This window comes from Haemaphysalis longicornis, unplaced genomic scaffold, assembly GCF_048455015.1.
Source record: "Haemaphysalis longicornis isolate Haplotype H1 unplaced genomic scaffold, Haemaphysalis longicornis Haplotype H1 scaffold_1, whole genome shotgun sequence".
In the NCBI taxonomy this organism is placed as follows: Eukaryota; Metazoa; Arthropoda; class Arachnida; order Ixodida; family Ixodidae; genus Haemaphysalis; species Haemaphysalis longicornis.
In genome coordinates this window covers 132401077-132416315 of record NW_027526203.1, presented here as the reverse complement: position 1 = coordinate 132416315, position 15239 = coordinate 132401077, and the positions used below count along the sequence as shown (strand labels likewise).

At 48.8% G+C, this 15239-nt stretch overlaps 1 protein-coding gene across 6 annotated transcripts in view; it reads left to right on the top strand.

The window, feature by feature from the left end:
- Nucleotides 1-15239, top strand: part of Ctl2 (Choline transporter-like 2) — a 164002-nt gene that overhangs the window by 109926 nt on the left and 38837 nt on the right. For 5 of the 6 annotated variants that reach the window (XM_077708666.1, XM_077708701.1, XM_077708694.1 and 2 more), the window contains exon 8: nt 9706-9720. The exons of the other annotated variant lie outside the window; for it this stretch is intronic. In XM_077708666.1, the coding sequence (XP_077564792.1) occupies nt 9706-9720 (15 nt within the window). The remainder of the gene's footprint in view (nt 1-9705; nt 9721-15239) is intronic. 6 annotated transcript variants of the gene reach the window in all.

Genomic DNA, 15239 nt, shown 5'->3' with positions numbered 1-15239 from the left:
TGCTATCTTGTTTGTCTGTTTCCCTTTTTTACTCTATTACCACGCTTCCCATTATGAGACATGGGGGCAGCTTGTGAAAACACGCGTGCACCCTGCTTGTGTGCGGCTGGTTTGCTCTGTGCCTGCCCACGAAGGCTGTTCACTATGACTGATGAAGTGGTCCAAGCCGGCACGTTCCGTACGCGGGTTCTCTGCCACTTTAGAATGCCTTTTTGTCATGCCGCTGGCAGGAATTACCACAACACCTTAGAACAAGTCTCCGCACCGGTGGGGCGACACGTGACACAGAGCTTTCAGAAACAGTGTGTGCACTGCATGAAAGAGAACAAGACGCTTATGATCCTCCCCGTGCGGCTGATAAAGCATTCCTAAACGCTTTAAACGGTCGTTTTGACGTGCCACCGCAACGTGCAGTCACAGCAGAGTGCAAAACCGGAAATGGTTGGTCAGCTCTGAGAAATGGTCAGCTCTGAGGAGCGAAGAGTCATGGGGGTGAACGCTTGTGTGCCGTCAACAGCGGGGAGAATGGTTAAAAGAGCAGGAAATGCGCCACGGCGACAGTGCGCAGTTTTCGATTGACAATATCTGGGCAGGTACTCATTGCTTTAACAAAATTTGTGAAGGAGGTGATTGCCAATGCATTGCTTTATTTGGTTATAGTATGAATATCAGCGAAGGGTATTTCAGGGCCCCTTTAGGAGTAGAGTTGGGTGGCAGGCAAAGTGCAAAAACTTGCCCTGAAATGCAGCTTCACCGCAATGCGAGCTTTTGCCATAGCCATCATTGCAACCTCCTGCCTACTAGCCGGCTTATTGCCAAAAGAACAAATATAGACGAGTTTGGGGGTTCAGTCTTGAACTCCCACTGTCCTGTCATTGAGGTCAGATGCTGCCTTGAAGGGGATGAGATAGCAAGTACTACTCAGCTCACCACACGTGCCTTGCTGTACAGCAGTGTGGTTTTATTGCATCTTCTCTGGCACAGTGCTCCTCACCCATGATTAAAAAGAAATTTGATAACCGCTCACACTCGTTATCTGAATACATGTGAAGATAAAGAAAAAAAATTCCCCCGCATTTCCCCGAGGGGGAGAATGTGAAAGTGCGAATGCACGGTTGTCGGCCCGCTTGCGCTCGGCCCCCGCAGCCCACCGCCTCGCCGCCTTCTCTTCCATCTCTTCCATCGGGTTTGTAGTATCACGTGTACACCACGCAGTTATCAAGCCGCTATAACGCCGCTGAGTCGCCAACGCACGCCGCTGACGACGTAGTTTGAATGCGTTAAAGATATAAGGCGCGTTACTAACACTGATATCAGCGAAGCGTCCGTGGCTTAGTCGGTAGAGCGTTGCGCTGCGGCCGCAAAGTCCTCGGATCGAAACCTGGCGCCGGATGCTGTTTTTTTTTTTATATAGAGAGGAGGACTGCGGACGGACGGCGCCGCCGGCGGTGGCAGGTTTGGGGTCGCTTATAAAGTGCATTCGCACTTAAAATTGCATTTTCCAGCAAAAAAGAAAATACAGGCAGAAAAGCAATTGTCCACAAAAAGTATTTATTCGTGATGATTGTATTAGGTAGGGGTGTGCCAATATTTGAAACTTCCGAATATCGGAGTGAATAATGCAAACTTCGATTCGGCTTCAAATTAAATGGCATTATTCGAAATATGTTTTCAAAGTATTATGAAGTCCGTAAATGCGAAGACGCAGTCGTTTCAGTGAACTGAGCATTATGAAATTATGCCTTGTTGAAAGCGAGAAATACCCCATTAAAAGCACCTGAGAAAATGTATTCTTTACAACAAGTTCAAACTAGTTTGGCATGGATGTACTGTTTGCTTTTGAGCACCTGTGATTGACCACCACTTCGTCCCCAGCGAGGTCAGGCTTTCCCACGTGGCACCGGTTGGGCGCGACTGACGTAGCTAAGGGAAAGCACAAAGGAGGTGCTTCTAATGGGGTCATTGCTTATGGAATTTAGGAGACGCCTTTGAAATGCTCGTTTTGAGGTGCTTCTCAAGTGACCATGCGACACCATTGGTCAGCAGCACAGCTAGCAGTGATGTCATGTTGAAAAAATTCGGGAGTAAAACCCTTTTCGTGTATATTAATATTTTGTACAGCGGTAAACCCGATGTTTTGAATATACTATATTGGTTGCCATAAACAGTTTTCTATCCCCATTATGGGCAATTCTGAAAGCTATTGTAGCAGAACTCGGACCCACTGACCCTTTGCACGCTGGTTTCCTTCTGAAGGTTAATGTGCTCTTGCCGAATTCTCTTCTGAATCTTATTCTTGTCGTATCAGAAAAACCAAAGCCGAAAAAAAAAAAAAAAAAGAAACGAAGAAAGAAAAAAAAGAAAGAAAAGTTGAAGTTGCCCTGCCGGTGGTTCGAACTTGCGGCCACCGGGACCACATGCAATGCATTGGAGTCCGTTACATTATAGTGTCCTGGATAAACATTCCCCGGGGTTGCCCCAAAAAAACCGGCGTGTGCACAGTGCTCCACGACGGTGCGCACCGGCACGGAGCGTTGATCGAGGATGAATTGAACGGCTCTACCCAAGCGCCATCTCTTGGGCTATGAGAGCAACTCATGAAAACGTTGGCAAGTGCTAATAAAACAGCGTAATACGAGACAGTGCTACTGTGAACCATTTGTTAAAAGCCAATGAAGATATACTATATGTACACACAAGCTATATCCCTCTCACATGCGCCGCAATGCGCTTCTACTCTTCTACTTAACAGCCACCTACGAGCTGCTTGTCATCTTCCGAGAGCATGGATAACAATGCGAGTGCTTCCGCCCTTCTGCTGCGGCAAAGCATGTCAGCCCTTCAAGGTCTAGGCACTGCAGTGAGTGTGCGTGGTAATTCAATGAAACAAAATGAATGCAAAGCTCCAATAATTACTCCTGCTGGCTGGCCATGCAGCCTTTGTTTTAATAAGCTATATTCCTGGATCGCACATAATGTTTATGTGCTGATTTTCCATCTCTGGCCATTATTAGCGCCCGTTCTGAGCCCGTCGCATCGCGGCCTGATGAATTCGCGAGCAACTCATCCCTGTAAGCAGCAATATTCAGCCATTTCTGTCTTCACACGAATGCACCAATGCACCGTCGCTGCAGCAGACGGCGGAGGAAGCCACTTCCCCGACGTCATTCGCGATGCATCTTGGGATTACACTTCAGTGTGATGGGGCAACCAAAAATTGCTTCGCGACAGTGTGCCCCTGTTTATTCAGGGTAGACAGTGTGCACTGATGCAATTTATTGACAATGAAAGGGTGCACCGGTGTGCCATGGTGTGTACCAGTGCAGTTTATCAAGGATGCTACTGCCCACTCGACCACAGAAGCAAAGAGTGTGCGTGGCTGAAAAAATCAGCATAAAAACCGCTGCTCTGTATGTGTAGTCCTGCACTCCAGTTTTGTTTTCGTAAATTGTAATCTACTCAGAGCTTTAACTGCCAACTTACTGTTGAACGCTTGTGCAGTAAGCCATAGGTGAGCGTGCCCAGTTGACGAAACAACTTTAGCAGCAATGTTTATTGTAGGAAAGCAGTCGAACTGCGTGATGGTGGAACTCGGCGACGTGCTTTATCACCGTTTCTCGCTCTTTTTTTTTTGCGCTTGGAGAGTAAAAGACGGGTTGGTTTGTATTTCAGACTACTCAATGTTTCTTCGATAAACGTGTTCATGCTGTGAACTCCTATTTAAGCTTTTACTCTTTTATCTCGTCAAGTCGGGAAGTTCACGTTTGCGTCATTCACATTGCAGGATATGTGAGGCAGACGTCAGCCAGCTTGAACAAGAATACTGGCAAGAGTGACAGTTCACGAGGCAGCATAAACAGTTTACAAGTGAAACTGTAACTGCATTTTTTTTTTTTACCCATTTGCCGATATCATGCAACGAAACAGCTATACGTAGTTTGTATATCAAGGGTGCACAGTTCTGCCATATTTATTCAATTATACAACTGTCACGATTATAAGGCAGGGGCGCAGTTTGGAGAGCCAAAAAAAGAAAAAGAAATATATCCCTACCAATATAAGGCCAAAGAGACGAATTAACCCTTTAAGGGTTTTTGCCGTACGTGTACTGCGGCGGTTTTCCGTCCCGCAAGGTCTTTGCCGTACGGGTATGTTTTCGAGCATCCGTTTGAAATTTCGCGCCATATTAACGATGCATGCTCCCTGGGAGGTGCTGCCACCTCCTGGGACTTACCAGAAGTGTTTGAAATTTGATTGTGCTACCTTCTTGCGGTGAAAAACAGAACTCTCTGGCTTCGGCGCGTTACGGCGGCTGTACGTGTCAACGCGTTTCGTGGTTTCAGTTTCGCCACGTGATCGCATCGGGGGCGCGCGAAACTTGATCGGCGCTCGCTATCAGGAGCGGCGGAAGTTGATTTCGATCTATATTGGCGCTGCACTTATCTTGTTTATTACCCACGCTCACTGGGTATTCTTGCCCTTCTTGCTTGGAACAGAAGTAACCTACTCGGAGACTCCGTTGCGGGGGCGGCGGAAGTTGATTTCTATCTATATTGGCGCTGCTATTAGCTTGTTTATCACCTGCGCGCACGAGTTATTCTCGCTCTCCTCGTTTACTGAGTTGCCTTCGAGTTCTTCAGATGCACGGCAAAGCGGCAATATGGCCCAACGAACTGCCCGTTCTGATGACACCGACCGCGATGACTCTTCTAACTCTGAGTTTGCTCCTTTCACCGAGTCTGAATCGGATGACAGTCTTTCTTCGGAAGAAGGCAGCTCATTTTCGGACACGCACTTTATGCGTGCAGACTGCGATAAGGCACTGTGCGTAGACCCGTGTTTCAAGGAATACCACACTCTGAAATACTATTGAACATTTTTCAGTTCTAAGTGATGCTGACCCTAAAATACTGTTCCTGATATTTTTTTACCATTTAATCTAGACTTTAGACATTTTGTACATTCCAAATCCGCAATAAACTAATTTGACCACCAGGGAAAGTTTTTTTCAAAAAAATTCGACCCTCAAAGGGTTAAGGAAGGCAGTTAAATTACTTACCTGTCAGCAAAGTAGACAGATCTTTCGATGGACAGGGCATAAACAAAGCAGAGCCTTGTTTTCGTGCAAGGCCTCACTGGCCCTGAGCACGGATGCTTTCAAGAACTTGAAGGCTTCCATCCGGAATTAGTAACAGGGGCTGCGAATGAACCAACGGCCCATCGCGTCTGAAATTATGAAGATCAAGGCGCTTGAAAAGGTGAACGCTTTCAATGCTCTCTTCTCCAGTTTTGATGCCAGCAGGAGTTTGGGTAAGCAAGTTTATGAAGTACAAGAAACTTTTGCTGCAACAGTTTCGTGCGTCAAATAAAATGTCGTCTGCCAGGTACGTCATGCGCTGTCTGCGCGGTGGAATCAGCGTCGAATTATTTTTTCGAAATTTCCTACTTAAACTTGTCTGCACGTTGCAATCAGGGGTGCAAATACGGTATGCCCCGCCTACGCTCTAAGCCGTTCCGGATGCTTGCCCACGTGACCACGAGGGCGAGAAGGCATTGGCACCACTCAAACGGGGAAACCTTTTGTCTGAGCACGGGGCACACTGGAGAGCTTAAGTCGCATAGCTCTCCGATTACTGCTCTGGGGAAGTTGCCTCCTTTGTTGCGCTGCCGTTGTCTTTCATTGAGATTGTTGCAGGTGTGGGATTGACACATTGTAGACGATCTCTCTTCGATAACGCGCCTTCTCTCTTGAATAAGGCGTCGTCTGCGGCACTATCCAAACTTCTCGCTGCGCTGGTGATGAAAAAACGCTAATTTAGCTTTGACGTCCCGTGTAAGCTTAGGTATGTCGGGTCACCAGCCCGATGATGTCACCGGCCATCGCACAGTGAAGAATGGCCCGGCAAGGAGGTGCAAGTCGAGTGCTGGGTCCTGTGGATAAGGAGGGGCCCTTGACGCCATGGGCCCATGATGTCACCAGTAGCCGTTTCAGAGTCGCCGCCTTCTGGTGATGCATTCCTTTGTGCCTGTGGTAGGAGGGGTGGGGGTGGCTTCCCTGATTGTCGGGTACCACAGCAAAATACTGCAAGGGGTATTCGTTCGTCCGCACCTGTCTCCGCCTAACCGTAGTTTGAATGAATGAATATGCAAGGATGTCACTCTGGCCTGTTGGAGGGGAAGGAGTCGGTAATGTTCATGTCCTACTGGTGAGGTGAGTCTCCTTCACGAAGGACCACCATACAAGCAGCATCGTTCTCTGGGTCTGGTCAGTCCTGTAGAGATGTGACGCTAGGGGGCTTGTGTCTTATGCGAATCCCTTCGAGGACCCTACACGACCACAGTAAGTGGCTGATTGTCGGTCAATCTTGATGGAACAGAAGCTGGTATGGCAAAAGTTGTGTGTTCCTGTGTTGTTGGTAGTGTTCCCAGCGAGCTAAGATGTCCTCTGTGACCTGGCATAGCCAGCACGGGCTGCTTTGGTAAGAATTACTTGTGCAGCTCATAGGATGTTGTGGGGCATCGGGTGCAGAAGTTCAGGAATTGTTGATCTGAGTGCTTTGTAGTTGAAGTATCTTCCTGCGGTCTTCAGGTGAAGGGTTATGTGGAAAAGAAGGCGCTGAAGATTCCGAGGGGTGGTTGAGTATTCTCTCCCTTGCGAGCCTATGGGCCTCCTCATTCCCAGGGTTACTGCTGTGGCCAGGCACTTGGATGTCGAGGTTATGGTTGTGCTGGATGATTTAGAAAATTTTTAAAATTCGATTTGATGGCTATTGTTGACTAAAAATATCAAAGGCTGCTCTGCCTTTGGGCCTTGATGGAAAGTTACTTTTTATGTGTTTCATTTCTCGTAAAACTCTGGATGGAAGGTGAAAATATGAGGAGGCATTTTTAGTTCGCATTCATTTCTCGGGAAGTTCCTTTGAAGCAAATATTTGGCGGTTAAATTCAGTCTGTGTGTTTCTCTAGTTTTTTTTTTTTTTTTTAATCTTGTTTTGGCACTGACATTGGATTCGAGTTGCAGTTTGATTTGTTTCAGCTGTGAGTAAAGGTAGCCTGGAAATACTTTTTTGAAGCATTCCTGACTACAGTAGGAAAGTTCTTGTTGAAATGGGGGTGCCATTGCAGGGGGGGGGGGGGGGGGCGGAGAAAAAGAACGTACAGTGGGGAACCCGAGGAGAATATGTATGTATTTAGAGCAGCTAAGGCAGTGCACTCATTTTTGGAACTAAATAGCCTGAGGATAGGCCTTCTTGCGTGAGCAGAAAGAGAAAAAAAAGGATGTGGTTGAAATTGGCATCACCCCAAGGACATTGAGGAAGAAGAGGATTGGGCCTTCTTTTCCCACTTTTCAGCTCCATCTGGGGTAGCGAGCAGTAGTTGAACTATATGCGGCAGAACGACTCAAAAGGAAACTTCCAGTCAGTAAGGGGCGCAGAACGGGATAGCATAAATGCATGATGAGTGGACTAGTGCACTGAACTGAAGCACGAACCACACAAAGCGTTTTCTGTATGTGGAAACAGGCAGCGCACACGACAAGTGCCCTGATGCACCAAGGATACCGACGGCGAGAACATGGTGTTGGCTGTGGCCATGAAGTGGTGCAGGTAGCGACCGCTTGTTACCACTCGCCAAAGTGCAACTCGAGGCACAAACAAATTACACACGCGGGAAGGGAGCTGACAATGTGGCTGCAAATGGCACTGCTCAATCGTCATCCACACATTTTATGGAAGCGGCTGTGAAATGTCCGCCGTGGTGCGTATGGGTGGCGGCTATAAATAGGCTATATTACCCGGCTAGCAAGCTAGAACACGAGAACCAAAGCAAGCTAGAACACGAGAACCAAAGCTGGAATTCTCACTACAGCATTGCAAGGACACCACTGAAGGTTTGATCTACTCACCGGGAGGTACCAAGAATGATCAACTCACCGGGAGGTACCAAGAATGCGCTCGCCGTGGGCTGGCAATGTCAACAAACCACACCTTATTGTTCGAAAAAAAATGTGGAATGTGCACTGTAAAGGCTGTCCCAAGCTCGTTAAGCTGTCCGTGACCACTGATTCAGTCCGTCCTGTAGTGGGGGAACATGAGTTCTTTGTCCAACCCGCACGGCTCCCTACCTTAGCAGAAAAGCCCTAAGGAGAGTCCTAAGGAGGAGACCCTTCTCTCCCAATGTTGCATCGGTTGGGAGAGAAGGGTATCCTGAGGGGGAGGAGAGTGGAGGAGCAGGCCACTTGGGGACCAGTGCCCCTGAGAAGGGGGACCCATGTGGTAGGCATATATGTCTCTAGGTGTCAGTGGCGGTCCCAAGGGGGGGGGGGGGGGCGAAGGGGGCGGTCGCCCCCCCCCAAAGAGGTCCTCAGTTCATTATTTTCAGTTTTTTTAAGCATTCCACTTGCGCGAAGTTAAATCCCAGCGGGTTGCATCGCATACGCGCACACGCCTCCATGGTTATCACCACTTCAGCAGAATTGGCGCAAGGAGGGGAGCGATTCTTTATTCGCCTCACCCCCCCCCCCCCCCCCCCAAAAAAAAAAAATCGCCCCCCCCCAAAACCAATCTCTGGGACCGCTACTGCTAGGTGTGTTCCGAATGCTCAGAAACCTGTCTCAAGTTGTTGCCAGAGGTTGCAAGCAGCCAGGCCACATGTCTTTTTTCTAGCGCAGCCAGTGGCGCAGTATCACCGGCGTGGGCATCACAAAAACATGTGTGCCACATTGATGCGTTGAATTCGTGTGCAAAAATGTGCCTTGTGATTCACACTTAATTAGCAGTGGGAGGAAAAAAGGGAAATGATTGCAGGAGACTGAGGGCAAAATCAAATAGAGTTCACATTAGCAGAAACAAAGTTGGGGACAATTGTGGCTACAACAGGGAAAAGAGAGCAACCCAGCGCCCAAAGTAGCAACCTGACGGACAGTATCGTTCCAACGAGATGCATTTGTTTGCCATAGCCATTACTCGCATGGGAATGAGATTGCTCGTATGAGGTTGGAGTGAGGCATTGCAGACAAGCATGCCGAGTGGAACGATGGCTCTCTCGGCTGCCTCTGGAGGCACACGGGTTGTCCACATTCTGTGCTCTGCCTGCCGGCGCCTCGGTAGCGCAACTGTCAAGCATAGCAGCGTCTGCATTTGCCCAGTGCCCCACTTGGCCTCGTGTGGAGCACGACATGGCCAGGCTGCAGTGTACAGGCGGTGCAGTGGGCAGGCAGGAAGTTCGGCAATGCCAATGTTTTGAGGCCGGGTGGTGCCTCTGGGAGCAGGGCACTTCTGCTCGGTCCGTTGCACATCCCACTCCGTTCGGGCCTGGCAGTGTGCTTGACTGCCTCTCCATGTTGGCTCCAAGCAGTGAAGCTTGCTTTGTTCGCCGCTGTTGCGTTGTCATCGTCACCACCATCATCCTGTCCAGCCTGTACAGTGCGAAGGCCCCTCCCATGTCCTGATACTAGTACTATAGGAGGCTGCTGTTGTTGCACTTTTTCACCCAGTGTTCCCAAACAGTGCTTGTCCACGTGATATATATATATATATATGTGTATGACAGTTTTTGGCGCCGAATCTTTGACTTGTCTAAGCAGTAAAAAGGAGGGCAATGTTCGCTCGTTGGGAGGTGGTGGGGGTGTTAAACTGACAGTAATTAGTCTTTGGTGCTCACGTACCCTGATTCACTCTAACTCTCAATCATTTCTGTTTTCAGGAACTCGGTAGAACTGTAAGTCATTTTGTTTATTTCAAAAAACAAATACTAAAAAAAGGGCCCTCCAGTGGGGGGGTGTAGCAGCACTTGTCCTCTGTAATTTGCACTGCACTTGATTAGTTAGTTCCTTTTGATGTTTAACTGCGTGCCTAGTGAAGCTGCAAGCATGAAGGGTTGCATGTTCCTCGTCTCGGGTAGATGCAGAAAGGTTTCGTGGAAACCATTTTTCTGGTGGCTGCCGTGGACTTGCAACTTACGTGTGTGCCACTGGGCCGTCTTGTCGAGCCTACGTAGGTTAAGGAATGCAGTGTGCAGGGAAACTGTGTGGGAGGCAGCTTTGCACAGCGGCCCCAAAGTGTGGAAGCAGACATAGCGACAAAGTTAGCTGCCTGGGTAGGCAGCCGACTGTATAATATAACCGAATGGAATTCTAGAGTGTAATAACAGTAATAATACAGGGTGCCACAAGGCAGCGTCCTCAGCCCGCTGCTCTTTCTTATGTCTATGGATGACATGACTGCACAATCTACCAACCTATGAAAAATGCTATGATCATTATGCCCTGCAGAAAAACTTTGACCTAATTATTGAATGGTGCAAGATTAATTAATAGTGCAGTTATTAATGAAAAATGGTACTAAAGCAATCTGTATATGTAAAGCGATCTTCTCCTTTACTTGTAAGCATGTCCCCTCCGTTTTTGCTTACTGTTAGTACTTGTGTGTGTGCCACGGTAAAACTTGCACGTATTTCTCCTTTTTAGCGCCCCTTATCAATGCCCTAGACGAGGGCCTGCATGGTATTTCTAAATAAAATAACATAACAATAATAATGCAATAAAATAGAATATAATGCTTGCTTTTAGGCGAGTTGCTTTTTGTTCACTCGGCATGCGCGCGCACACACACACACAGACGCAGAGAAGCAATGCGCAAAATTTAGGGCAGAAGAAGCTTTATTTGATCTTGGTTGGTCATTTGGGTGAGATCAATTCAAGTGATGTGAGCAGCTTCTGTCGATAATTTTTTTTTCTTCAACACTGTGGGTGTTAAATGTGTGTTTGGTGATGGCATTCGTCTGGATTTGAGAATAGCAATTTTTCAGCTTATTTCTTGACACTTTCATTACAACGGAAAAATGACAGATTTTGGGTTCTACCAACAAAAAAAAAGTTTTTCTCTTGAGCAACTGGACACATTTAGCAGTGTTATACATGAAATCATAGCTTATAGTTTGCCCGTTCAAATGCATGGCAGCAGTTTTGTGAGATATACAATTATTCGGAGTTTAGGTGTCAAATAAACAGAAAAAAAAATCAAAGTATAAACACAATCGAAATAGGTGATTGTAGTAAACCAGAAAATTATTTTAAGCAATCTGAAATATACAAGTTGTTCCTATGTTCCTCAGCTATCATTCCATATATACATCAGTCCTATACATCATGTTCTAAATTTTTGAAGGGCCGTCAATCTAGTGGCCTTGACGGCTGTGCCACTCAGCGAAACAGTCGCATGCCAGCAGAAATCAAAGGTAAACACTGCAAGTAGAGCAAGAGACGTTCGTTCTGCTTTGTGCATTTGTTTTTAGTAGCAGATCTTGCCATTTCTTCTCTCCTCTATACTTTTCGGCTGGTGTTGTACAGGATCTAGGGGCGAACAGGGGGCGTGTCCTTGTGACACTTCATTTTACTCAAATAACTGCCGAATCGGAACTAAAATCTGATGATCCCACGTCGTTGCTAGAGTCATCACTGCTGCTGGGGTCAGAAAAATCTGCAGCAGCAGCTGCCAAAGTCCCAGCGACGGTATACAGCTTTTGCGAAGCGCAAGCCTTGAAGTGGACATCACTTCCGCCCAACTTGGAGCTACCCTGGGTGCAAATTTTGCTTTCAACGCGGCCTCCGCTCTCGAAATGTAACAAACGAAACTGAAACTGAAAGAGGAGTTGCCGATAAATACGCCAGATGGCGATAGTTGTCTGCAAAGTGCTATTTTGAGTTTTCGTGCGAGGTTTGCAGTCATTGGAACTCTGTGTCTGATGGCCTATGGCATTGTAACGAAAGAGTTAAGCCCAGAGGGGTATGTGGATGCGCTTGTGAGGCCAGTAAAGAGAGCACTATTTGTGGAAGTGCGGCTCTTGGCAGGTGTGGCACGTGTTCTCCGTGAGCCCAACCATTTGTGATTTTTTTCAGCAGTTCCTCTTTTGAGAAGGCGTTGATGTCTGCACGAGTATCCCTGCATACTCGGGCAGACATACTGGTCCACGTACGAACCAGTGATCAGTGTGCCGGGCCCCCATATGCATTTTGGAGTGCAGGGAACTAGGGACTGCAAGTATGCAACAAAACTCCTGGGAAGAACGGTCTCCTGGGCCCACCAGACATGACCTGGTGAGCCCCAGTCAGGTTAAAGCTGGCCACGGGCTCGAGACAAGGAACGTGAATGGGAAAAAGTGCTTGTCTTGTGCACTTCACTGTGGGCTTATCCTAGCAGAAACCACTGCTTATAACGGGACGCGTTTCAAACCAGTGGCCCTGACCTGCTCAGTACTAGTCCCTGTAGCTGCTACCCTTTTGCAGGAGGCCCCTGAATCCAGTGTGAGCCCTAAACAATTGAGGTGCCGTTGAGCCCACTTGTAATGGCTGCAATTAGGAATTGTTGGTTTCAATGAGCGGTAGCGGCATGACTGTCGCAGCATGCATTGAAGCACTATGCTACTGTGTGTCAGGTGTAGCGAACGAGCTAAGGGGCGCAGCTTAGGCACAGCGAGCAACTGCCCATCACCCAACCGCGACAGGCTCCACCAGTTCCATCGAGTCAGAAATGTGCATGCAAAGTGTTGGGTGTAATGCCTCGTCCTCTTTTCAACAGAACTGATAGCAGCCAGCAAAAGAAAACAACAGTGCTGATATAAAACGTAAGCAAAAGAAAGACGCACCTTCAGTGTGGGTTCCACGGCTTTCTGTGCTGCCGCATGTCAAGGAGCACTTAGCGTCGGGAGAGGGTAGACACTAGATAGGGGAGACGATTGAGAGGACTTGCAAAAAGTTGGTGTTGGCGCTGCCAACACTTGCCAACACTAGCCCGGCCGTGGGCAGACAGTGGCAGAATGCTTTTGCTGGAGCCACTAAATTAGCCGTGCTTGAGTTTTCGTTCATGTTCGAAGCGCGTTCTCCTCTTGTTCAGCTGAGAGGGAAGAGAGAATAGGAAAGAGGACAAAAATTCCCCCCAAAATCAGAGACACGTGGCATGAACCTAAAGTGTGTCGTGTTCCACTACGGGGTTGTGAGTCATGCTTTTTTAACACCGCTACGCCCTTTTTTGAGTTGGCATGGGAAGTGTGTCATTACACATTTGCTTTCGAGCTTTTGGCGCTCTAACCACACTGAGCTGTGCTCCAGGTTCAGTTCATCTGTTTCGAAGAGGAAAGCTTTCAGCATAGCAGCAACAAGTGTAGCAGCAGTGCAACAAGTGTAGCCAAGGAGTGAAAAACTGTGACTTTGTCTCTGCAGTGGTTTCTGTCTTGAGTAGATTATGAAGCACAATGCCCCAATCGAGTACATCGTGTGGGCAGGGCCCGGCTACTTGCACCGGTCACCATTGCTGCTGATAGCCGCTTTCAGTAGCGGTGTGAATAACACTTTGCAGCACAACTGTTACCCACATTATGAGCCATTTTCCCGCATGTGTAACTCTGTTAGGCCCAGGAGTTTTTTCTGGCGGGCTAGTGGTGTACTTACCGGTATCACTTCACGGCTGCAGCCAGCGCCCTGTTGTTGCCTCTGGCTGCACTGTGCGCCATGAAGGTCATGTCTGCAACCGCATTCAGTGTGCCCGCAGTATGCACACTGCGTTTTCGCGTGCAGAAAACACCTAGTACACTTACTGCAAACCGTGGTAGAGCAGACAAACTAGGTTACTTATGAATTAGCTCGGCTCAGCTGTACTTTTTTTCCTCGCTAACCGGCGGGTGAGCAGGCAAGCATCAACTGGAGCTGACACGAGTGCTGGCATTGTGGCCTGAGAACCAGGGTTTTGGGGCCACCCCTCCTGGGAATTCTTTTGTGCTCGGTGCTATACAGGGATCTCTCGAATTTACGCCCTTTGCGCGACTCAACTAATACGGGCAGTGCAAGTGTTTTGCCATTTGAAGTTTTTGCAAAAATGTGTCCGTTCGGAGCCTTGTGTGAGCATTGTGTTCCCTGTTCCCCCTTTCAGGAAGTGCGTAAATGAACACGCAAGTATACCAGTTGGGGCTTGCGCGCATGCTTTGCTGCTGCTTAACAGGGCTTTGCTTTAAGAGGGAAATGCTTGGGGGGCCCACGCTTCCAAGTGCTTATCTGGACGTCATCTAGAGGGGGTCATCCTAAATTGGGAGGGTGAGTCAAAGGAAAACCATACGTGTATTCGTTTGAAAGGAGTTGTAGTGCACACGCGGCACAAGGCTGCGTTACTGGTGGGCATAGTGTGCTCGCTGCTATGCTCTGTGCAGGCCTGTCGGCACTTGCAAAGTGCCTGAATTCCCATAGGCACTGGGGCACCACCTCGTCAGAACAGGTGTAGAGCTGCTACTGTGACGCACATGCATCGCCGTACCGGGCTTGTGGACCAAGATGCGTTTCCCGCCTTCACGATGCGCAAACAAATTGAATGATGAAAGGCAGTTCCTCCTCCCTGGTGGAAGTTGCTGGTGGGGCAGTCACCTCTGCAGCATTACCGTGTCGGCCCTTCGGCATCTGCACGGTGCAGCAGCCACCTGGTGGACATCGGTTGGGGGGAAACCAAGTGGCAGGCTGCTGCTGCGGCTTTATTTTGGCTCACTCCCGTGTGAAAGCGCCGACGCAGCGCTCTTCTTCAGCACCTCTGCTGCTGCTGCTGCTGCTGCTGCCTTGGGCCACCTGAGCATGCTACTTCACTTGGTGAATGCATGCTGATGCCTGAGGAGCCGAGTGTGTGGCGGGAGCAAGGAAGGGGATCGCAGGGATTCCTCTGCGGGGGAAAAGCAGGGAGGCGGCCGCAGTTGCGAGTAGCCGTGGCATCTAGTAGTAGTCGCAGTGGCCCACACAACGCCCACCTAGGCACTCTGGTAGGCTGCAACCGATGGTGGAGCATGATGCATTTTTCAGCTACCGTAGTTTCGCCTATCAGGACCGAGTGCAGTTTCATTTGCTTGGCACTACTCCGCGCCCCTACATTTTGTTCGGGACATCCACATTGCCAGTGGGAGCCCCGGGGAAGGCCTCGGAGCACCTCATAATGAGCCCGCACATATTGGCTCTCAAGTGCGACCATGTGCGAGGGCTGCAAGGGCAGCAAGGGCTGCACCCCAACTTACGAGGCGACCCCACCAGCGTATTGCCACATGCTGCACTTGCGGCCATGAGATCTCTGTCAGGCCTCGATCAATGCATCAGCTACTTCGCCGTCTGCGAAAGTCTGTTGCCCCATTATCGGTCCTTTTGCACGAGGGTATGATGACACAAGCTCAGCCCGCCAGACTTTCCACATTGCCCGCAAACACTAGTAAACTGC